At 38.2% G+C, this 24,164-nt stretch overlaps 1 protein-coding gene across 3 annotated transcripts in view; it reads left to right on the top strand.

The window, feature by feature from the left end:
- MAPK10 (mitogen-activated protein kinase 10) overlaps positions 1-24,164 on the top strand; it is a gene marked incomplete at both ends in the record, with an annotated part of 136,468 nt that overhangs the window by 46,239 nt on the left and 66,065 nt on the right. The window contains 2 exons of one of the 3 annotated variants that reach the window (XM_082282539.1): positions 510-666; positions 16,543-16,614. In XM_082282539.1, the coding sequence (XP_082138665.1) occupies positions 16,549-16,614 (66 nt within the window). Of the gene's footprint in view, positions 1-509; positions 667-16,542; positions 16,619-24,164 lie in introns of those variants that run through there. The other 2 variants (XM_082282541.1, XM_082282540.1) reach the window with 2 other exon arrangements.

Below are 24,164 nucleotides of genomic sequence, written 5' to 3'. Positions count from 1 at the left end.
GTTTTAATTTACTTTTCCTCAGAAAGTTTCTTTATTTCTCCAGATCAGGAGCTGTCCTTTTCATGTAAGCCTTTGAATCTGTGCAGAAAGAAGGTCCAGGATGTGGACTCCTTAAACTTGTCTAATGGCACATTTAAGGAATAATGCATTTCTTGTTTATTTGCCTTTCAGAGAGTTCTCTATACCTAAAGGTCCATAGCAACAGAACTGCTCTCTGCCTCTGACAGGTATTGCAGTCTCTGACTATCACAAGGCATCATAGTCACCTCCAGGCTTTTTTAATCCAACAGACTATGGCAGTGCATGAAAGGACTGACTTTAGAAAAGCTGCAGAGGGTTTAAAAAAACCCAGCTACTCCCTAATGAGGGAAAATGTACCACTCAGTATCTGTGCTGTTTTAGCTTGGAGCATGGTAAAATGGAGCAAACAGTCCCAGAATGAGCTAACTGTCCCAACTCAGATGAGCTCAGGCTTCCTTAACCCTGCCTGTCTTTAACTCCTTTGACAGCTGTCTTCCACTGGGACAGAGGTGAAACTTCGACAGACCGCATTTGTTGAGCAGTGGTCCCCAGATTTGCAGCTCTCCCCAGGAAGACCTCAGAACAATTACAAGTGTGTCACCTGGACAAAATGTAAAACTTCGCTGTCAGACTATCCTATCCCTGGTAAGGCATCTAAGGCCACCTAATTACTGATGAAAACAAGCTTAATAAAAAGGAAAATGCCTGTAAAAGAGGGGGACTACTAGGAGATGTTATGTGTTTGTGAAGTGTTTGTGTTACTCTGTGATGAGCATACTGTAAAAATTGCATGCAAAGTAATAGGAAGAAAACTAGTGCAGGAAAATAAACACTTTCTAAAGGTGTTCTGTTTGTTGTTTTTAGGCATTGTTTTTTGTGTGTCTCCTCTGAGGGAGAACTGGTTGTGACCATACATTCACTTATGAAAAATGCCTCTGTGTGTATGACAGAGCAGGTTTTGATTTGACCAGTCAATGAATCCTGGAAGGAATACTGAATGAAAACAAGGTATAGATGATAGCTCTAAGCCTGGACAGCATGGGGAGGTAGACCTGACCTATTTAGCTGCATATCTTACAGTGAAGTTTCACCACTAAATCTAATTCTAATAATATTTCCCTTTTGTAAGAATGACTGCGCAGCTGTGGATCCTATGCAAAGCCTTATGCACATATTTACCTCTGTGGTCTAGAGAATATTGCACATCCTCATAGTCCCTTTAAGCCTGTATTTAAATTTTTTCCAAAATCAAGATCTCAGTACACTTGTAATATTCTCTGAGTAATATGGATGTGTAATATTAACTAGAATAATAGTGTAACTGTTACTATAAAAGATGAGTTAGCAGTACCCAGTACAATGTGACTGTTCTTAGTTCATCTTTGAGTGCCCATACATTAATAAAAGATGATTAATTGTTATAATGCACTAAAACACTAAGAAGGACTAAAGATAGTTCTGAATGACATTCTGTGTTAAATTAATTTGCTAAGCAATGCTGAGAACAGCTGCAGAAAATCACAAAGCATTCTTGTGTCTTTTGTAGCCTACTTTTTTTTTTTCTTTTCACTTGGTGAGTGGTTTACTTAGTTTAACTCGTTTTTTTTCTTAGTGGTCCTTTTGCTTTGATAAACACAGTCAATTAAATTAATGATAGGATGTGTCTGGGTAAACTCAGTTTCCTAGGAACTGATACTACTGGAGATACAACTGTTGGCTGCATGTTAAGTCAATGCATGGGAAATTGGAATAAATGAGGCTTTTAATGTTTGGACTTAAAGCTCTATTCCAACTTTAATGATTCCATGAGTCTATTTCCATTTCTGGGTCCCCAGTATATCATGCTAAGGTTACCTGCCATTAAGCAAAGCTTGGCTGTTGCTGGAGAGGAGGTGGTGCTGCTGCTCCAGCTGTTCTGCCTGGCTTCACTCTCAGGTCAGCCTGGGAATACTGGTGCAGCACCTGTACCAAGAGTAATTTTGATGGGAACAGCATTGTCATGATAATGTTCAGGTCTGTTTGTACCTGTCTATGAGATGTTAGAGAAGAGACAGAACTACTCATGAATCTGTGTTGTGGAAGAGTTGATGGCAACTCAAAATGCAAAACAGACCCAAGCTGTGCTTATTAAGACTTCTGTGTTCTGACTTGATTAGTACAAGAAAAAGCCTTCGTTCCCTTTTCACTTTGTGTCTAGTGAAACCTTGCTCAGTACCAGGGTTCTCTAACATTCCCAGCAGCAAAACAACAGCAAGAAGTCACTGAAATGGTGGAGGTGGCCATTTATGGCTGAAAGAACGAAAGAGGATCTAGGCTGAAGCATGCAGGCTCCATGCCTCCCCAGAAGTAATTTCTTGTACATTTTTGGTAGTTTCTATGTACTTGATAGAAAACAAAATTAGTCATCTTCTCTGAGACCAGTCTCTGTTGGCTAGATGTACAGGGCTTACATTTCCAAGGAAGTCAGTATTTACATAGCTTAGGTGTAAAAAAACACTGAGGTTCTCACCATACCTGACTCAGAATGTTTTACAGTGTGCAGAAGCTGTGCAAATTCTTTATGCCCTAAATCTGAGGATAAACAGCACACTTCAGCACAGGAACATTTTCAATATGCTATATTGGATACTGAAATCCTGTCATTCACAAAATGTATTTATTTCACATATCTAGTCTGCTAAACCTGTTCCATTCAGTTCAGAAGTTTTGGTGTTTCTTGAGACACAAATTCACATAGTCAGAATGTACCAATATTCTTGAATCTTCTTTTTTTCAAAGATAGTATCCAGCTGTAAATTACAAAGATATGCTACCTGCAGGTAAAATGTTGCTGTAAATGAGAAAGCCTGAGAGGAAACTGAAATCAAACACAGTTTTTTGGGTAGGATTGAGGTAGGATCAGTTGCAACTCAGAGTAATCTGCTGAAATTATTCCCTCTTGTTCTTTCAAATAGTGTTTCATTTAAATTACATAGCATAGGGTACTGAGCCCCTCTACGAGCAAAGTAAAGGCAGCTGGCACAAGGGATTAATAGTGATGCTTCTTTATTGCAGAGGTTTGGCCCTGTAATTTAGATAAACAGGCCAGAATCATGAGAAGGAGAACAGGGCAGCATTTTCCCTGCTGTTCTGTTGAGGTCAATAAGTGGCATTTCAGCTGATTGGGTTTCAGTTTTGGAAAGTGTCTGAACAGTTTTGTTTATATTGTGTATAATGCACATATCTATGTATATTTGTGGTAAATCAATAATGGTATAAAATGCCTGCCTTCAGTTTTCACCTCTTTTGTGTAAATCAGGGATGAAATGTTTCTATAACATTGTGTCTCACCAGATGTCTGCTGCAGTGAATTTGTTGGACTCATTAAATATCGTGGAGGACAAGATGCCCATAAATTAACTCAAATGAATTAATGAACAGTTAAATGACTAAAAACATGGTTTTCTCTGTATTTCTTGCTCCTGATTAATGACACTTCTGAAAGTTATTTGAAGTTGAAGGACGAACAGACAATCTTTATTCCATTAGTGGATAAAAAAAAAAGCGAAAACTTTCAGCCTGCTTAGCAATGTCTAGAAAAATGCCAGAGTTTATCCTGAGATGCTGCAGGACAGGAGCTGTCTCAGCCTGTTCAGTTCACAGTGCATTGACAGTCACCTACAGGTACCCTTCACTGGAATTGCCGTGGTTCAATGTGGCACATTTCAGATGTGCTCTACTGTAAGGCAGGATGGCTGAAACTGCACTGGTGCAACTCGCAAAAGGCTTTGTTAGGTAACAAATGGCAGCTGAATATAAAGTTTGGAAAATACAATGATAGTTAACCAGATTTCAAGCATTTTATGGTATCCAGTCTGGCTGGTTCTTATTTATTGTTGTAAGTATCCTGAAGTGTTATTATATTAAGATCTTTTCATAATGCACATGGATCTAAGAAAAGTTGAATTTTTCTTCAGTGGATGTATTACTGCTGTATAAAGCTGTGGCATAGATTTAGAACTCTACTTTTAAGAAGATTTATTTGTGGTCATCAGCTCGGGCCAGCAAAAGCCAGAAGACCCTTTTAGCATTAGCCCCAACTAAAACCTAAACAAAATCCTCAGACAGCAAACAAAAGACAAAGAAAATATATACAAAGAAAATATCTTGTGAAAGTAGGATCTGCTTTGATAAAAAATGCATTTTAGAAGATTGTTATTCAAGCAGATGGGCTATTGAGATTAAAAAATAAAATACAAAAAATACAGTATTAATAAACACCTTCTTGTGAGGTCAGAATCTAGTGTAAGATTTTATCTTTTCTTTGTTTTTAAGGCTCCAACTTGTGTATTGGTGGTTGTAGATACTTGAATTACACAAAATCTAAGCCTTCTTCTTTGTCATGCCCTGAAGAACAGAGTATTGAGGACAAAGAGGATCAGGGAAGACACAGAATGATTGATAGAAAGTCTTTGTACTCATGAAGAGAGGTAGGAGCGTGATTACTTTGATAGCCACACTTACAAGGCTTTAAAGGCTCATTCTGCTTCAGAAATGTCATGTTCCTTTTCCTGTATCCCATAATCATTCACAAATTTCTGCCCAGCCTAAGTTAAAACTCCCTGTCATTCAAAAGAACATGGAATCTGTTATTATTCATGTACCCGTTTGATTTCACACCAAGACCCAGAAATGTGTTCTAGGAAAAAAAAACAGGGAAAAAAGATTATAAAAATACAAGATTTCACAGAGAAACATATAAGTTTATTCATCTGCTCATTTCTACTCCAGTATGTTTGGATTCAAAAATGAAATGCAAAAAAAGAAAGCACTTGGCTATGCAAGCAAAATTGGATTTTGTTCCTTTGTTTCTGGGAAACAAGGATGGGTTTCTGTTAAGTCTTCCTTAGCTTTTATTTTGTTTAGGAATTTGACCTTTCTTATTTATATTAATTTTCAGTAGGTGGATTAAGGCCAGGTGTCCAAGCCCCTATTCCTGACTGAGTGAACTTATCATTTATTTTCTAGTGCCTTTGTTTTATTATCTGTCAAACATGTGTGGAGGAACTCCTGAGGTCTTTAAAAAAGATCCTATTTCTGTAGAACATCTAGGTCCTACTTTTACATGGTACACTGTACTTGGAAGAGGGAAGAGTTCTAAAATGTGTGGTTTTGCCACCAGGTTTGCAGTGAACACTCAATTACCTTGGAAATACATTTACTATGCACATTATTGCAAGGGATTTATGTAGCATAGGGTGTAAAAATTATCCTGTAGTCTAAAGGAGGCTGGAAACCATGTGAAGAAAATTTCTTGTCTAAATTCAGCTATTTTTCATGGATAGTGAGTCACTTCTGTGCAGAGCAGCTTCATGGCATTCATTGCATGTTGCAGTAGCTCATGCTACCATTTTGAAATGAAGAGGAATCAATCAGCTGACTCACAGTGGGATAATTCCTTGCAGGTGGTGTCAGGTCAGTTGGATTTAAGGTGATTTATCTCATATTTAGTGTCTACGGGAGCTGGAAATTATATCGGAAAACACTTAGGGTCAGTCATATCTGATTCTCTGAGCATCTGCTCTTGTTTAGGAAGCAGGCTCAAACTAACTTGTGGTACAGGGAATTAGTGTCTTTCAGTGCAGTGTTTTCAGCTTGGCACTGAAAAGCAGGCAGCAGAGCTGGCTGGTTATGCTTTCTGGACATGTGGCCTTTGAGAGGTTCAAGAGAACAAGGGAATGTATTAATATATTTTATATATTCATATATTTTATATATACATGTTTTTCGTAATATTTCATACGTGTTTAGAAGTCTAGAAGGTAGCAACAGAGTTAAAGTAAGCAAGGTGCTGTAGCTTCTGCCTAGTTCAGGAGAGTTTACATTTGTAGTTGAAGTGTGAAAGTGCTAGAAGTGACTCCAGCAACTCTTACATCTGCTGGTCTGTTGCTTGCTCAAACTACAATTGCCTTCTTGTGGTGCATATCCCCTGCCTGCTGCAAGAAAAGAGCTAAAATTGGGATTTTAGTGGCCAACAGATGTTTCAGAGACAGAAAACAATCCCCTGCTGAGCTCTTGATTAAGGCTGCCACCAAAACCATAAACCCATGGTAAAGCCTTGAAACCGTAATCCCAAACTCTAGAGCTCTGGCATATGACCGAGTTCTACATTTTTTTCATTTAAGTTTACATTTCTAGTTCAGAACAGTGAATGCCAGTGCTCCAGTGGGATTGTGCAAGGGTCCTGTTATGCTTTATGAGCATCGCCCTCCACTGAGGCTAATGCAAAGCTGCACTGTCCCCATGGGAGCTCTAGGAAGCATTTATGCCTTGGGCACACACACTAAATGGTTGAGATTTTCCTAGAACAAAAAGGGCATTTGGATTTATATCTCCCTTAAGAGCTTTCTCTTCTTCAGATGACCATGAGCATTATGAACACATGTAAGGGGCGTGATTATTATTGCTACTGATCTGATAGCTTGTGTGCACGAAGATTTGCAGAATGTGCAGTGTTTATAGTTTTCAAGCTTGTAGTCTAACTCAGATGGGTATCAGGCAGATAGGTTAATGATTTATAGGGAATAGAATTAATCAAGTGTGAAAGGCTGGACAAAATGAAGAGTATTTATCTTGCTATTTTCTTGTGAGCCTAAAGAAAGCTTGGCAGTATGGACATCAGAAGGTTTCTAGCTGTGGAGAAGCTCTGGTAGTTGAGTCACAGGTGAAAAAGAAGCCAAAAACATTAGAAGAGCAAGCTATGGACTGTAGCATTTTAAAAATTACATAAGAAGGTGCTAAAAGGAAGAGCTTGCACTTATATTTAGGGACTCAAAAGTAGGATAAGGTTGTGTTCTTGCACTTCTTAAATTTTTTGGTAAAAGTATTCATGTAAAATACGTGTTTACCCTTTTCATGTGAATGTATTGCTTTGTGATACTCATCATGTGTACTCCAGTCCAAATTGTTTCAAACTAGTACGTAGGTTTGTCATTTCAGTTTTCCTTGGGTCTTTCTTTCCCTGGTGACTCCTTGCATTACTCACCACAGAGTTCTGGTGGCAAAGACTGTCTCAAGGATGCTCAGCTTGTTCTTTCTGTGGTATACTTCAACTTTTTAATGGTAGTATTTTGGGGGCGAGAAGTCCTCAGTCTATCTGGTGTACCCAGGTCAATTAAGCTTGTTCCCTTATTATCCTTAGGCCCCTTGGCTTACTGGGTCAGACATTCATATTTGTTGCTGTTCTCCCCTTTTCCCAGCTCTGAGGGGAGCTGGGACACAAAAAAGAATACAGTTTTTAATATTTCACATTTGAGTTACATTCAGCACCTGTAAAAATCTTGATTTCATATGACTTCTTGGACCTTGCATGTTTGTGCAGATTTTAAAAGCCTTTTATCCCTGTCTCTGAACACTGGTTCCTCAGCAGTCAAATATTTCTGAGAACTTTACTCAGCAACCTGAGAATAGGAGAGGCAGAGTCCCCTGTTTGTCTAAAATGTCTGTGCTTCAGCTCTGCTTTAATCAGTTACAGCATTTCTGTGTAACTCTGAGGGTACCCATGCTTTTAAGTGGTGCTGTGGGCCTCTGCCTGCAAAAATCAATTCCAAATTGTTGTTTACCCATAGCAGGGAGACTTTCCCTGCAGTCAGAAAGAAGTATGAGCTAGTGTCTCTGTATCTTAGTGGCAATGAGGAGGGAGGAGTTATGAAATAGCCTGTTTTGGTTTCTGCTTTTTCTTTTCCCAAAGGGTTTGCCTAGAAAATTGCAGACTTTGCCCCTTTGGCTCCTTTTTTTCTTACCAAAGAAATTCCTATCCCCTGACTTTATCAAAGTCACTTTGTTCCAATGCTACAGGACAAAGAGAACCAAAGAAAAGAAATTACTTTCTTGTGATGATTACCTTTTGTGTTTTAACATACTTTTCCTTGGTTTACTTTTATATAAAAACCTAAAAAGAACATGATTTGGTTTTGATCACTCCTTACCTGTCCAGTCTAAGTTCACAAAACTGTAAAGTTTTTCTTAATGTGTGAGTTTGCAGTTACCATTGTAAGAGGAAACTAACAGTAGCCTTCATGATTCTGTATTTTTGCATTAATCATCTACTCTATTTCTGGTTTTGCATATAGAAAAACAAATGGCACTTGCAGCAACACCCCTTGGCAGCAGCAGCAATGCTTTCTTTAAATAGTTCATCTGCCCGTGTTTTGTGAGCCTCTGAAACTTTAACCGTATTCAATGGATAAATAATTATCGTTGTTATTCCTTATGCTTTGGAGAACTTTTACCCAGCATTAACTACAGCTGGACTGGAACAAAGAAACACCCACTTTTGCTGGGTCTGTATCTGCCTAAATCATAGGTGTGTTTCTTTCTTTAGCCATTCTACACTAGCATGATACATTCTAAACAGCAGCAGCATAGGTGTATGGCTACAATTGAGCAGCAGGCAAGCGGTTCTTTTCACTCTTGCATCATGTTATTTATTAGTTGTTGATCATCAGAAACACAAGGCATTTTCTTGCTCCATTAAGATTTTTTTTTTCTTATGTATTTAGGGTTTTAATCAAAAGAAGCCAGAAAGTATCAAAATATTTTCTGTGTTTTGTAAAACAATATCTAACTGCCATTTGATATTAACAGCTTGCAGAGATTTTGCAATAAGTCCTGCTTGCATCCTGGAGATGAGTTGTTCTAACAGTGTTTTGTTATGGGAGTAATTAAAATTTGCAAATGTTAAAGCTTAGAAGGGGGAAAGGCTTTTCAGAAGCAAATGGATCTGTATTTTAGCTGTTTGAGAAATAAGCTGGTTTGTAGCTGCAGACTTTACAGTGTAATCTGCTCATGGCCACAGCCTTGCACGCCAGAACTAAGCCTCTTACATTTTTTAGAGTAATAGTGTTTTTGGTTGTGCGGCTACTGTATTAATATGTACATACAAACCAAGGTAGGGACTGAGCACCCTAACTTTGCAAACAACTGAAGCAACTGTCCCTGGTTTTGATTACAAGATTTAGATTATAGCTGTCCTAAAGTCCCTTCCAATGTGAGTGATTTTTTGGCTGTGTTCCTGAATAACTGCGAGGTGTGAATTAGCTGGCTCAGTTCAGTGGCCAATTACAGAGTCCTTTCAAAGCTCTGATGATGAATACAGATGTTGCAGCTGAGCAAGTTTTTCCACAGTCCTGAACAGCTTTTCATATCTCCATCATGCATACTTTGCTATAGGAAAGATGAGCATTGGTAGAATGTAATATAATTTTTATCAAATAAGTAAAAGCATGGCTAAATACTATTTTGGTTGCATAATTTTTCCTCTCAAGGGACCAAACCCATCCGTTTTTCCCCTAAATTGAATGAAACAGTTAGAGAAATTGCTGTTTACTACAGTGCCACATAATGGAGGTACTCTGAAACAAGATCTATGACAGGATCTAAGTGCCCTGACCTTTCATACATTTTTCCCAAAGTTAGAATTTTGCTTTTGACTGGAATATTCATTGTTTTTACATGCACCCTTCATTAATGGGGTGGTTAACGTGTAACAGAGCAGCCTTGTAAGAATGAGATCCAATGGCATACAGTTCAACTAATCAGAAACTATTCAAACATAAAATATATAATTTATTCAGATCTATTAATTTTCTTGATTCTGCTTGATGCAGACAATAATTAAGTATTTTTCTCTATGTATTCCAGAAAATATAGGTCATTTTCGCCAGCCATAAAATGCCAGGGACATGTATATTGAAGGCAAATGTAACTGAATTTGAATTAGGTTTGGATGTTGACTTGGGAGTGTATTAAAAATAGTTTTGATATGATTCAGTACATACCTTCAGGCAGCTTTGCCACTGACATTTATCTAAGGAACAGCTTTATATTGATTTTATTTTTTTAATAGAGAAAAACAAATTTCCAAGAGGGCAGAATTTTTCATTCAGCTGTGCTGAGATAGTTACCTCAATTTTTTATCTTTTTCTTTTTTCCTCAGAAAGAGAAAGCAGATTAAAATCAAGTGCCACAACAGGAAAAAATGCATAAAAAAAAAAATTAAAATCTTGCTTTCACCATTGTGGTAAAAGTTGTTATCTTATGCGAGGCAGGTAGTATTTTACTGTACTCATCTCTTTCTAATTAGCTTTTCTTCATTTTTTTTGCTGCCAGTAGTAGCCCTGGTCTCACACACTTACAGCTCCAGGTTTATCCTATACAAATTCAGAGCTGCTTCTAACATCAAAGTTTAATTTAACACCTCTAGGAAGTAGCTAGGATTTATGCAGGAAGTGAAGATATTCAGCTGCAAATGAAAAGATGGTATGAAAGATTATGACAAGATCATCATAAACTTTGATTAATTAATCTGCTGCAGCATCTTGCAGGAGTAGGCTCTTTTCCTTATAATACATGTTCGTAACAGTAAGTATTACCTTTGGATGTGAAATCTTGGACTGTTATAGCTTGGGCATTTAGACCAAATATTGTCAGGTGAGGAATTCTGACTCGTAATAATTGGCTGGAGAAAAAAAGAGAAGCTGGTAGCAAGGCCAAGAGCTCATTTGTTCCTCTCTCCTGCATGTGAGCTGTGATCATTAGAAATATCTGCTTATCAGTCCTTTGTCTTTTCAGTTTGTTTGTCCTTTTTCCTTCGTATATATTTCCTTTTCAGTGCTATTCCTAAATTCTTTCCTTGTCATTCTCTTTTCCAGCAGCTCAGTTTTAGAGCTACTTGCATGATTCTTGTGAATTTCAACATGTCATCACTTCTCATCCCAGTGGAAGATGATCTGTTTCTGCTGGGATATAGCCTTAATAATTACACTGTTCACACCTCTGCTTTCCCTGGTTATTCTAAGAATAATTAAAATGGGAGTGTAGACACAAAAGAAAAGCACTCTTTTGCAGCAGAAACACTCTCCTTGACTATTATTAATGCACTTGCAAATTTCAGTTCATATTTATCCTCTGAGGTGTCTTGAAGCTTCTTGTTAAGCAGTGGGTCTCCTGTTGCAGTGCTGTACACTAGATCTGAAAGAAAAAAAGTTAAAAATAAAAATTTAGGTAAATTTTTATTAAAGAAAAATTATTTATTTATTATTATTTTATTTAAAGATAAAAATTGCTGGTAACCCTAAAGATTTGATCTCTGGAGTGAAGGCCAATTTGATAGGATATTTGAACATATATATCCCTATTATAACTGGCAGCAATTATATGAAAAATGTGGGCGAATTGCAGGATTTCTTTCTTGATCCAGCATGTTAAAGATGTCAAAGTCCATGTTTGACTTCTATAGGAGTTTGGGGATCAGACATTACCATTCTCTGCTGGTACACTTTGTCATGCTGTGTGAATTTGGTCAGGTCTTCATTATTTCCTACACTCTTCTTGCTGTTTACACAGGGCAGAATAGCTGAGTTTCAGCAAAGGAAAATATAGTTACAGGACTAGAGCATAACTGATAGCTTCAGAGAACTTAAAAGATACTGTGGTGAGAGTATGTATTTTCAGATAGAGTGTAATTCCTGTACTGGAAATGCATGAAATTATTCGAACACATTTTCAAAACAGGAAGCATTAATAATTCATAAATGTTAATCTTTGAACATTAGTGTTTTTCAAAAAGGTTTTTAAGTGACAACTGAATTGATCAATTGCCCCCTCTCATTGAATTAGGACAGGATGGGTTTTTTAAATAACTTTAAGTGATGGTGCTATTTCATTAATTCTTTTCATGCTCTGAATCTTTATGTTCATTAATGAAATATTTAGTGAGGAAGTAATAAATACTTTAATTCTCCTTTTGTAGCACAAGTGGAGAACTACATGTCACTGAAAATAGGGAGCACATTCACTACACCCATTGTGCACGTCATATATTTGGGTGGTAATATCAAATAAACAGAAATGCTGGATTTGATTTCTTGATATGAATATATGTTGCTTCTCCTTATGATTGAGACTATCACAATTGATGGGACTGAGCAGAGATTATAGCATTTTATTGGTGGGTGTCCTTGATTCTTTTACAGCCTTCCAGTTTGCAGCCACTCTGTGCCAGGTTTAAATCTAGTAAAGTTTTACATACTATTTCTGTCTACTTTGTCTCCAGCTGCCATTTGATTCCTCTTTAAATTGGAATTTGCACTTCTAATTTTTCTTTTTCTTTAAATTCCATGTGGGGCTACTTTTTAAATTAGGCTTTGAAGCATTTTTTTCCATTTTGTTTTGTTGTAGGGCATGTAAATACCTCTCAGAGTATAGTCTCAGGAACACGGGAGGGTGGTGAGAACAGCCCCTGGGCTAGTTTGTGATATTCATTTCAAGTACAGAAGCACTGCTTTAAATACAGGTCAAAAGGCTGCTGCAGTTTTTCCTCATGAAGAACCTTGTTTCAGCCCTGGATTGGTGCATTTGACACAGATGGTTGTGCTGTGGGGTGAAATGAGCAGCCCTGCCTGCCTGGGCTGTGATGAAGAAAGCAGTATTGCAGCAGGGCAGCTGGCCCCTTCATCTCTCTGAATTAAAGTTACATGGAACTTTGCTGAGGATTGACACTGGCCTTCTGAACTTTCACAAAAAGCTTTAAATATTCTGTGGCAGGCTGAGGCAATATCCACTGGGCATATGTCTGTTGATTAGGGGATACAGGGATGAAAAACCATAATGAAAGTATTTTCTCAAAAGAAAGTGACTGTGATGCTTTTTACAGATGAAGGAGCTCAACATGGTGAGTGCAAGTGCTTAGGCTCTCCTTGGAGAGGAGCAACAGCAACAGCCCAGACCCCTCAGACTTGAGGTTTGCATCTCTTAGGCTTGAGGCAAGCACAGCCTTCCTGTCCACGATCCAGGAGCCACTTATGTGAATGATAGTGCAGCCTGGGTAGGAAACAACACTCCCTAGGCCAAAAGAGTTAATCTGACTGGGCCAAATTGCCCAGACATTCCCTGGGTGCCAATATCATGCAGCACTGAGGGTGAAGAAAGAATTTGAGGACCCACAGAAAGATTTACTGTGGGAGGCTGTATTTGAGAACTGTAGCTACTGTTGGTTTTCTAGTCTGTTTTAACTGCTCTCATTGCATGGTTTCTCCTCTGCTCTCAGTAATTATACTAATAGTATTGATTTAATCCTTTCAGTCTTCAAAGAGCTTTTTGAATAATAATGAGATAATCCTTCTGACCCCTGGAGAGACAGATAACCATTATTAAAAGTAAAAAGTCCTTGTCCAGAAAAGGCAGATTTGATAGGAGCACTGCAGGTAAAGAGAAGTTCATGCCTGAAATTTGGGCATGTCTTTAGTCCACATTCTGTTTTGAAGAATAGCTTTCCATAAGGGAGGCAGAGTAGAGTGAAGAAGAGGATGGCAAAGCAGCAGACTAGGTAGAGGCCAAGCCTTAGTGGTTCCAGCCAGCAATTCCCTTGGGGTCTGTTCTACTGTAGAGCTCAGAGGATTTTCAGGATTTTCTTTATCTTGCCTTCGTGTCTACTTTCCTCCTCCTGATTTCAGCGCCTCCTAGTTTTGTTTTGTCTGAAAGCAGATCATGTGTTTGCTGCTGAGTCTTGTATGTTTTTATGGGTTCTGGCATACAGATACCTTGATCATGATGAAGATTTGGGATCCAGTTGTGGTGTTGGTGTTTCACAGACAGGTTTTCTCCCTGTGATGCTACTGCAGTTTCTGGCTTCCCAGAGTGTTTTATTTGTTTTATTCTATCAGCACTGTTCCATTCTCCCAGTTCTTCCCCCCTTGGGTGATTTCAGTCAAGATTGAAAGGTAAAGTGCCAGAAGTGGGGTAAAGAAATATTGGATGCTTATACTCTCACGTAAAGCTCCAATCCCTGGTGAGTGACGCTGTTTGTCTCAGTAGCTTCTTGTTTTATAACTGCTTTATATAGTAACACAATTATCTCAGCATCAGGCCAGTTCTTTATTCTGACACTTCTTAAACATCTCGAGTGATGTGGTGTCAGCTCGCACCAGAGGAGACGTGATCAAGGAGATCTGCGCAGATGGGTGTGAATGTATTTTCTGCCTGAAGGAATTAGAAGTTACATACATGTGTGATTGCTTACAAGGCACTGAAGGGAGTTTTGTATGAATTCAATAAACACTGTATAAGACATGAGCTCAAGTCTGTTTTGTCCTGGGTACGCCTTTCTGTGCTACGGAAAGGTGGCATTCATTCCTGTTGTACAACTGGGGGAACTCAGTTCCATGGTGATTCATTCGGTGTATCTCATGTACAGAGGAGTATGGGTATTGATCTAGGCCATTAAAACTTATCATGCTTCTATTATTTTATAAGCATTAACTGCACACAAGGACAACGTAATAAATCCTAAAATGCATTCCAGTTCATAAAACTCACCAGTCTGTTGCTCTGCCCGGGGTGACCATTAACAGCTGCAGTGATTCCTGTGGACAGCTGAGGAGCTGGGTATGGCTAGTAATGCATATATAATGCAAAGTGCGTCTTCTCAATAGACCCTCACAGCAAATTCAGGGAGAAACCAAATTCCCTCGATTTTCTTCCCTTCCTTTCTTCACTTTCTTCACTTTCCACCATTAGGCTCTGTCTTGAACGTGGTATGTCCTGGCTATTGACATTTCAGTCATTCATTATAATAGCAATATAATCATACAGCCACTGTATATATCTGCAGCATGACAGTGTAATTACCTGCTGGCTTTCCAGAAATCATTGGCAATATGACTAATGCTAAAAGCTTTTTTTCTGCTTTTTTTTTTTTTTTAAATAAGCTTCCTTTCTTCTTTTTGTTCTAATATAAACTATTATAAACCCACTGTGGAATGTGAGACTGGTAAAGACATGACTCACTGGGCAGTGAGACAGCAATCTCAGACACTGAAACATGATGCAGAAAAGGTCATAAACTTGCTTTCATAACAGGATTATTCATACATTCATTCATTAAAAATTAAACACCTGTGGGAGCACATGATGCATTGAAGTTAGCAAGTATCGGTGAATACTTTCTTGTAGTGTCTTTACTCCTAATCAGTTGGTGTGAGTCGAACTTACTCCAAATTAAGTCTTGCCTTATTCAGTGCCATCTACACTTGAAGTTAGTTAATTGTTCCTATTGAAGACAAGCGCCATAGGTAGCTACATAGTGTTTCAGAATCATGGCTTTATGGAGTGATGGTTGGAGGGTGGTTTTGTTTTCATTTTTACGTCTTTACAATGGGCTTATATTTAAAAGAAAAACATTAAGTTCTATATTATTTATCTAATTTTAGCTAAAAGTTGCTGGTTTTTTCATTATACTGTTAACAGGTTTTTGTTTTGTGTATTTGGCTGGGTTTTTTGTGGTTTTTTGGAGTTGTGCAGAAGAATTGATGTGCTCCAAAGTCTTGTGACATAGCTACCTGTCTCAGCCTGATAACATTGCTGTGGGTGTTTTTCGTTAATGTTCCACACTAGAATGTAGCTAGGACAGGATTGGTTAGGCAGAGCTGGATGTGGTGCTGTGGAGCTTAATTAAAACAGCTGTAATAGGGTGCACAGGGAGGCCTGTCTAGCCTAGTCTGTGGCTCTCTGGGCTAGTATCAGATGTCTGGGAAATCCAGAAATAGGCTGAGCATGGAGTGGCAGACTGTGACTCAGGGGTGTGTTGAGTCAGGGGTGATATTTTGGAGGTTAATAGCCTTCAGCAGGTTTCTTCTTATGTGAGTTTGCCTAATCATATTAGTGCTTATGTTGACTTCTGGCTTCCACAGCAACATGAGACAGAGAGTTTCACTGTGACAAAACAGTGTGTGAAGAATTATCTCCTGTTGCTGATTCTAACTCTCATAACATAACTTGGTGACACATATTTCTTTTATTTGAAAAGAAAAATGGAAAATAATTTCTCAGTATGCCACTCATTTCATGGATCTCTAGCATATTTCCGCTCAGTTCTTTTCTAGGCTAAAAAAAATACATCCCCAGTCTGTGAGGTTGTTTCATGTAAGGAATCTCTATGTGCTTTGGACCTTTCTTACTGCCCATTTCTGTAGCTTTTCTAGTGGTAGAATATTAAGACCAGAACCAGAACTACATGGAATGTTCACAAAGTGGTTGTGCCATGAATTTATACAGTGATGTAATTAGTCTTTCCACTTCTATAACTTTCCTAATACCTGTCAACTTAGGACTTGAGTTTTTTCCTCCCCACGATAATAACCATCTCCTATTCCCACATTGTTCAGAACATTATTGACCTGATTTTTTTTTTTTTTTTTGGTGTAGGAATATGCAAGTGACATGATAAACTTTGAGTTAATGGAAGCAGTTACTGTAAAGTTTTCCAGATGTAACCAAGTCATATTTGGGGCCATAACCTTGACAAGCATCAGAAAGAATTTAAAGCTTTTTTACAGTTTAGTGTTACAACATTTCTGTTTTTCACAAGCTGCGTAGAAGGCAAAACTCAGGTTGGTTTTAGAATCCAAATGTAGCTAGAGCTGCATCATACTTGCACATCAGCAGCCAGACAAGATTTCTATGTCTGCTTTTCTTTAATTGCAGGTATTTATGAGCCGCCATTTCTTGTATTATTGTGGTGAACCTACTCTGGATGTGAAGATTGCCTTTTGTCAGGTGTGTGTTCCTTACAGGTAAAACAAGGTACAGTATATACTTGTACTTCATTTTTGCAATACATGCTGTAATAAGAGAAAAATAGAAGTGAGTTTCAGTAGCCAACTGCAAGTAACTGGTTACAAAAATGAGAATAAATACAAAAAGATAGAGAAATGCATCACAAAAAATTACTTTTCTATTTGCTCTCAAGTTTATTTTGTAGTTTAGTCTTAATGATTTTTTATTTTGTTTTGCTAAAATATCAGTTAAAATATCAGTTAGTATTCTGATGGTTTTTTTAGTGAAAAATAATGGCACGGTTTTCAAACAGAAAAAACGCAAATTTAAAGTATTTTATCTTAGTCTCTTTTTCTGAGACAGCCTTTTACGTTGTAGCCTGTGACTATAATTTTCTGTTTACCTTTACAGGAAGTGAAGGAAGGGTAATTAAAATTGTGGTGTTTGTCTTGTATGCCATGGAACACCTTGTACTATGCAGGTTCTAGGGGTCATGAGACTGCAGTAAAGCCAATTCTGTATTTCTACATCACCCTTGGAACTGTTTGATCACAATGTGTGGAAGTCCTCAAGGCTGAAACTAAATCTTTGATGCAAAGGAAAAGCTTATTGATTTATCCAGGTTTTGGTTCTCTTGGTTAAGTTAGTTAACATATATATATAAGTCACAAAACTGTGTGCATAATTTTCCCTTGTGGATGAAAGATGACTTTCTTTCTCACTTCAGAACGTTGTTTCATGCTTGAACTCTGTCTCTTCATAGTTTTAAGGTTTTTTTGTGAGATAGGACATCAGTAATCTAACAAACCAGAGAGCTATTAGGGACATTCTTCATTTTTTGAGGCTGGAAACAGTGTTGCATTCTTAGAGATGAATTGATGATAACCACTATTTTTTTTCTTTTATATTACATATGGAGTCCAAGTGAAAGCACAATTGTAAAAAAGGAAGAGCTATTACTTTTGTGTAAGCATTTAACCCGAAACAGTGACAGGTGCTGGAAAGTTTGCTTTATGCTTTTTAGTTCAGGAATACTAAATATTAATTTTGCTGAGAAGGTTGAATCTGGACTTAGGAATCATCATCTCTGGGATGGGTCTTGACTATTCAGTTTAATAATCTGCTTAACTGTCTTTTCTTTTTTATCTCCCATTCTTCATGTGCATGTGTTTAACTGGCTTAATTCTTCCACTGGCAACTTTGTAAAATGCTGTATTTTTGTAATGTTTTGACAGAGATCACTTCCAAAAAAAAAAAAACAACCCTGCAAAAATTGCAAAAAAGGGGTTTTTTTTCCTCAGATTGTATGAGAAAAGTGTTATTCATGCAAAATTCCTTTCACTGTGCTGAACAGAGGTTTTTTGCACCTCTCTCCTGTTGACTTTCCTCTGCTTTTTACTTAGACCATTTCAGATGCATTTGTATCACTGAGATTAATTCCTGTTTAATGGCTGCAGCCAGAATGGCGTCATCCAGTACAAAGAGACACTCTCCTGACACTGTCGGAAACAGAGTTCCATCCTTCAAACACTTACCACACCCATACCTTTTCAAGGTCTTCAGATCAATTCTCCTGAGGATAAAAACTGGTTTAAGCTTCATGTTAATTTATTTTCTCCATAAAGATAGGCCCTGATCCAAATAACAGCTAGAATTATGTGCTAGAACAGTCTCTAAATTAAGTGTCTGGTTGCATTAGGACCTGTCTTGGATGCTGTTCATTTGTATTGCTTGGAGTGGGATGGGGGTTACATCTCTGTCCTTGGTCCAAAGAGCCAGATCTTTATTTAGAGACTAGGAGTAGTGTCCAGGTAGTAATACTGTTTATTCCATTCTTACTCCTGCTTCCATTTCAAATTTATGCCTCACTGCAGACTCTCTAGAAAGCATTTGTGCTGAAGTGCCTTCCATAAGGTTTCAATATTGAAGAGTATTAGTATTGGGGGCATATTTTTCTTGTAATATGTATTTGTGGCCTAAAAGGCATAGCTTTATGTTCTCTGAAGGAAAGTGACATACACATAAGTACAGGCCCTTTCTCTTGACACAGAGCTTATGTCACTGAGCAGACAAGTTTTGTATGATGAAATGCTAATTCAGCAGGAATAGAATTTTAAGGATTTCCAACTGAAGGAAAAAGAAAGGCCCTTCCTGAGAAACACTTAGTAGCATAAATATATAAATATATAATATATACCTCCCCACACCTTCACCTCACTGGCAGTATAAAAGCACCCAAGTCTGGAATTACTGGACGTGGGTAGCCAATTCATGTTTGAAACAGCCATCTTTTTTAAGGCTGAGGAAAAGGATATCTGCTTTTCTATCATAATAGAAAAGTAGGACAAGAAGGCCAATAGAATTTCTTCAGACTTTTGTAAGGCTGGTATCACCAACAAGCTTTTATCTGTAGGGCCCTACATATTTTTATTGACGCACAAGGTAAGGCAGAGCAGTGTATCGTGAGTAGAATAGGACATTAATTTTTAATACTAATACATTAATAATATTTAACAATGCCTAAAGGATACCGTTTTCTTTATCCATATTTTTTGTTATTTAGTCTTTCAAGCTGTTTTTTTAATCCAGACATGTATAGAATTTACATGTTCCTTAAACTGTAGTTATATGGGATACCTTTATTTAGAATACAATTCTAAATGTAGTGTGTCCTATGATTATGCCTTCTATCCAATGGGAGATTAGTTGGTATTCATAAGCTATCAACAAGTGATTTCTGTGAGTAAAATGATGCTTCATAGGGTCAAGAGCTGTCTATTTCTAGCTAACAGTGTGATTATTTAGCTCCATATAGTCTTTATTTATAAAATAGAAAATCTTTTCATTAGCTATGGCCTTCACATCAAATACTGTAATTATATAGTTCTATTGAGAAATCTACTTTCTCTCATGTATGTTTGGCTACTTTTTTTCTTTTGAATCTCTGATTTAGTTCCTCTCCATACAGAAACCTCAGTCGCAAGGAACCTTTTCTTTCAGTGCTTCTTGATCAGTCCTTTCAACCTTCTTTGGTGGGATGACCAGGGCTGTGGTCAGCATTGAACTCTTCAGGCGTCAGGGGAATTAGGAATCATTTGAAGTAGTGTTTTCTTGTGCAGATACTCACAGATTGCTCACCTGGTAGAAGTCTGGCCTGGAATGAAGGACACACCTCTGGGACTTCTGAGCAATACGTGACACCACAGTTATAAATGAGCTATGAAAATTTGGTGCCTGTAAGAAGGAAGGAATTAAAAGTAGTTGAAGCTCAGTGAACAAGTGGAGGACAAGAGAAGGATGAGTAAATAGTGCTTTGCTTCATGTTTTGAGTAGATACAATTGAAAAGGAGAAGGCAGACTTGCTGCTTTGTGCGTAATCAGAACTAGGCAAGAGCTGGGTAAGCTGCTGGGTTTTTGGTATCAGAAGAAGTTAAACAAAGACAGAGTGTTTAAACAAAAAACGCAACAACAAAGAAACCCCAACCTATCAAAAAAAATTGCCCAACCAGCACTTAGAAATATTGTACTCCACTTAATAAAGTGTTTTAATGTGATGTGTTAAAATAGAGTGGATAAAGCAAATGTAAAAATATCAAACACTGATCAGTCATGGTTGAGTTGTTTGCAGGGGTCTCTTGTTTACTTGAAAGGCTAAATGCATAAAGCCCCCTCTCTGGAGGACAAAACAACTGGAGAGAGATTTAAAAAAGGCCAAAAATTAGCTTTTAAATCCCACTCAAAGCACACCAAAATCAGGAAGACTGGGTGACTAATACAAGCCTCACAGGAGGAGAATGAGGTGGAAGAATGAAGAACTGTGGTGTAATGTAGCTGGTAAGACCAAAATCTATAATATTACATCCAACCACACACACACACAAGACGAAACCCTGTGTAGGAGATTGAATCACTGTCTATGGACTTTTGAGTTCAGGGAGAGCCAGAATAAGTGAGAAGTCTGGCTTTATGGTGAAAAAAGTAGATGTAATTTCTGCCATAAATGTGTCATATGCAGAATGCACAATTAAAAACAATGTAGTAGATTTTTCTATACAAAGATACTCTGTATTTCCCAAAGTGACAGCTTCTGTGGCCATTCAAATTTACACAGCAAAACACATGACCCTTGAATTCGAAGCAGAGGGCTCAGTAAATGCAGGTTCATGCCAGAATTCTGGCACTTGAAACTTCTGTGAGATTTACAGCTGCACAGGTGGGAGGATAGCCATTAAATTCGTGGTGCTGTTGACTTAGCAGATGCACCCAGGTGGGCAGGGCTTCCCTCCATGAATGTTTTCAGAGCTGGCCAGAAGACTGAGGGTTTTACCATACTTGCGAATTTCAGTCTGTACAATCTCAGCATTTGACTTTTAAATTCGGAGGAGCATCCAAATTTGAACGTCCTCTGATAGAAGGCAGGTTACAGCCATCCCTCCCCCACCAGGTTCGGGAAAAAAAAATTTCCTAGGAGGAAAGTGAAAGGGAAAAAACCTATTTATTTAACAGACACAATGCACAATGGGAAAAGAACAATGCTAAATAATAAAACCTCTCGCTGTGGAGAGAAGCCTGGTAAAATTTTAGAGTCCTTTCTTTGGGCATGATCTCTCTCTGTCTCCTCTTTAGAGCTGGGTCTGCAAAGGCCACCCTCTGGGCCAGCAGTGTAGGATCTCCTGGTGCGTTCCAAACAGTTCCAGAAGAGAAGAAGAAGAAGCCAAAGTCCCAGGGAAAAAAAAAACTTTCTTGCCTCAGCTCGCAGACTAGCTGAAAAGCAAAGGGGTTTAACCCTCCATCTCTCTCCTGAGAAAAGGACAGAAAGCTGGCTGAAAAGCAGCAAAAAGGGTGCTTCCTCTGCACTTGCTGCGCAGAAGCACGCAGAGGAGATAGAGTGACCTTGGAGCACAAACTGCTCTGAAAAGTTCTTCTGGCTTTTCTTCTTTCTCTCACACCCAGTTTTAAAGGCACAGAAAGGCACAGGAATAATGTCCAGGCATAGAGCTGCGATACGGGATACCCATCATAAAGCCACCCCAAGACAAGGTTAAACTGTAGCTTTAAGATATTATCCTTTTGGATCCTGAGGGAACCAAATGCATCCACCTCTCAAGCGTGCTGTTGTCCTTATCAGTCTCTTTGTCTGAGGCAGGGTGGAGCTGGGGGGCCATCATGATATCAGGCTCAGAACATCCTTTCTGCTCCATCCTGCTCATCTCTGGGCTCTGTGCCAGCTGCAAATTTGGAGTCAGCCTTTCAGTCTTCCATCTGATTCTTCTGCTCACCTGCATTTACACACGTGGAGTGCTTTAATTGATTTCAGTAGCCTTGCACCATGGCATCCTTGAATTCCCACCGGGATTTCTGTGGGCAGGCAGGGAAGGATGCAAACACAGAGGTGAAGTTTCCCCTCTGCTGATGCTGCCAGTGGACTCTGTGATAGCACTCACAGTCTTGGAGATGCAAGCGACAGCAATTTGCCTTAAATTGCTGCTAGCATGGTTTGTATTTATAAAAGCTGAAGTGTATGAGATGCTGAGTTGTAAGAAATTGCCATATTTTAGGCTCATCAATAATAGAAGGAGTGGTGTTCAGAAACAAAGTTCTGTCAGTAAAATATAATAAGTATAGTTATTTTGTAGGATAGAAATGGACAAATAAAATGGGATATCAGGAAGCAATTTACCTCATAATATAAAGAATTTCATTATTTTATTTCTGTTGGGCTTTTTAACCCTTTTGCTCTCTGTACTCTGAAAGAAAGGAAAAGAATACAGCTTGTAGCTCTGTGTGAGGCAGTAAGTTATTTGAGTTTCATGGAATTTTTAAGTACTTGTCCTTTGAAAGGAAAATATATGCTCTCCAAACAGTTAGTAATGGTGGGAGTATCTTTTTCCTTCTTCTCAAATGCTTGAGTCTTGACAGTTTATTTTCTTTTCTCTTTCTCACTTGTCAGGATACTAAGTAAACATCATTGCAAATGTGGATACATGTTTAAGTGAGCTAACAAGGATAGTTAGGTTTTCAGGGCTGAGAAACTTTTGCTTCTCTTACATTTCTCAGTATGGAGGAAAGAGAATGGCATTGGGGAATGTGTGGGTGTGGGTGTTAGGAGTTTTCAATTAAGTACCGAAAGGAGAAAAATAATGGTTCACACATTTTTGTACATATGAAATGAAGGCTAAGTTCCTATCAGTGTTAAAGAAATGTAATTTCGTTGTCCAAATGTTTATGGAAACTAAGAACAAATGCAGTCCAGTGCATAACTTTGTCTCTGAGGAATAATCCTTCATCTTACACAGAAGTCTGAGAAACTTAGATGTGTTTTGTTCAAAGCTTCACACCTGCAATGTTTACTGTTAATCTGGGGCCTCAGTATTGTAGCTTGTCCAAGTTCATTTGAAGTTCACCTGAAAATTTGTTAACTCACTGGGATTCACTTTACTATATGAAACCTATACATTTTTACTATGACATCCTAAGAAGCAAACCTGATTGCCATGTGTATCTATGAAATTCCTTCCCTCATCTATTACTTAATATAGTGCTGATACCTAGTTTCAATCACATTTGAAAGGAGTTTATGGTTAGGTGCATATACAGAAGGGTGTATACTGGAAATTCCTAGCCCTGGGTTCCTTTCTGATGCCACATAATTAAAGCTTTAACTTAAGCTGCCTGTACAGAACTTGTAAGCATTGTGTAGTAAAACCTGAATCTGAAATAGCTTAGTGGCGTCCATGAGGGGCAGCTGGGGGAATATTAATATCTGTACCAGCTCCAAGGCTTCTGAAGGGGTTTGAGTGAGCACTGAGGATGTAACGGGACAAGACCAGAATGTAGTGTGCAGGCTTCTTTAAGATGAGATATGCGAATTTGAAGATTTGGAGAAGAACCTTTTCATCAGGGTTTGAAACTAAAACTAAATTGGCATGCTCTAAAAGGAGCATGAACTTCCTTACTAAAGGGAAAAGGTTTTTTAGCTTAATTTTGGAGTGAAACAAAACTGCCATTTCCTTGTCCTCATTCAGAAGTGGTTGTTGAATCAACCAGAGATGGTTCTTGATTAGGTGTCAGCTTGGTTTGGGGATCTGATCAAACGTGATTAATCCAATAATGCTGTTAATTCATTGATTTAGGGATTTGATTTAAATCAGCATCATGACAAGGATAGTTATATAATTCTTCTCCTGGTTGTTATGAAAGTAAGCAGTGCACTGGACTTTAGAAGCCTTACTGTGCTTTTATTTTGCTAATTTAGATCTTGGTAAAAATTGGAAAATGTAGAGTAGAGTTTTTTTGTAGTTCTTTTGCACTATGGGTTTAAAGTGAGGAGGCAACTTAGTGGATGACTTAGAGGCTGTTTTGCCTGTCCACAAAGCTGAAGTTTTTGTCACTCAGAGGAGGCATTCTGCTTGAAGTGAGCTTCAAACTAAACCAGCCTGCCTTGAATTTTAGAAGTAATGCTTGGTGTTTGTTTCCTTTCAAAGACCTTACGGGGCACAAATATTTAAGTAGGGAAGAAAATACTAATCTAAATAGAAAAAGTGATTCCA

The sequence above is a fragment of the Coloeus monedula genome (genome assembly GCF_965178545.1).
Source record: "Coloeus monedula genome assembly, chromosome: 5".
NCBI lineage: Eukaryota > Metazoa > Chordata > Aves > Passeriformes > Corvidae > Coloeus > Coloeus monedula.
Note: the sequence above shows the minus strand (reverse complement) of the source record. Positions and strands in the feature narration are given on the sequence as shown.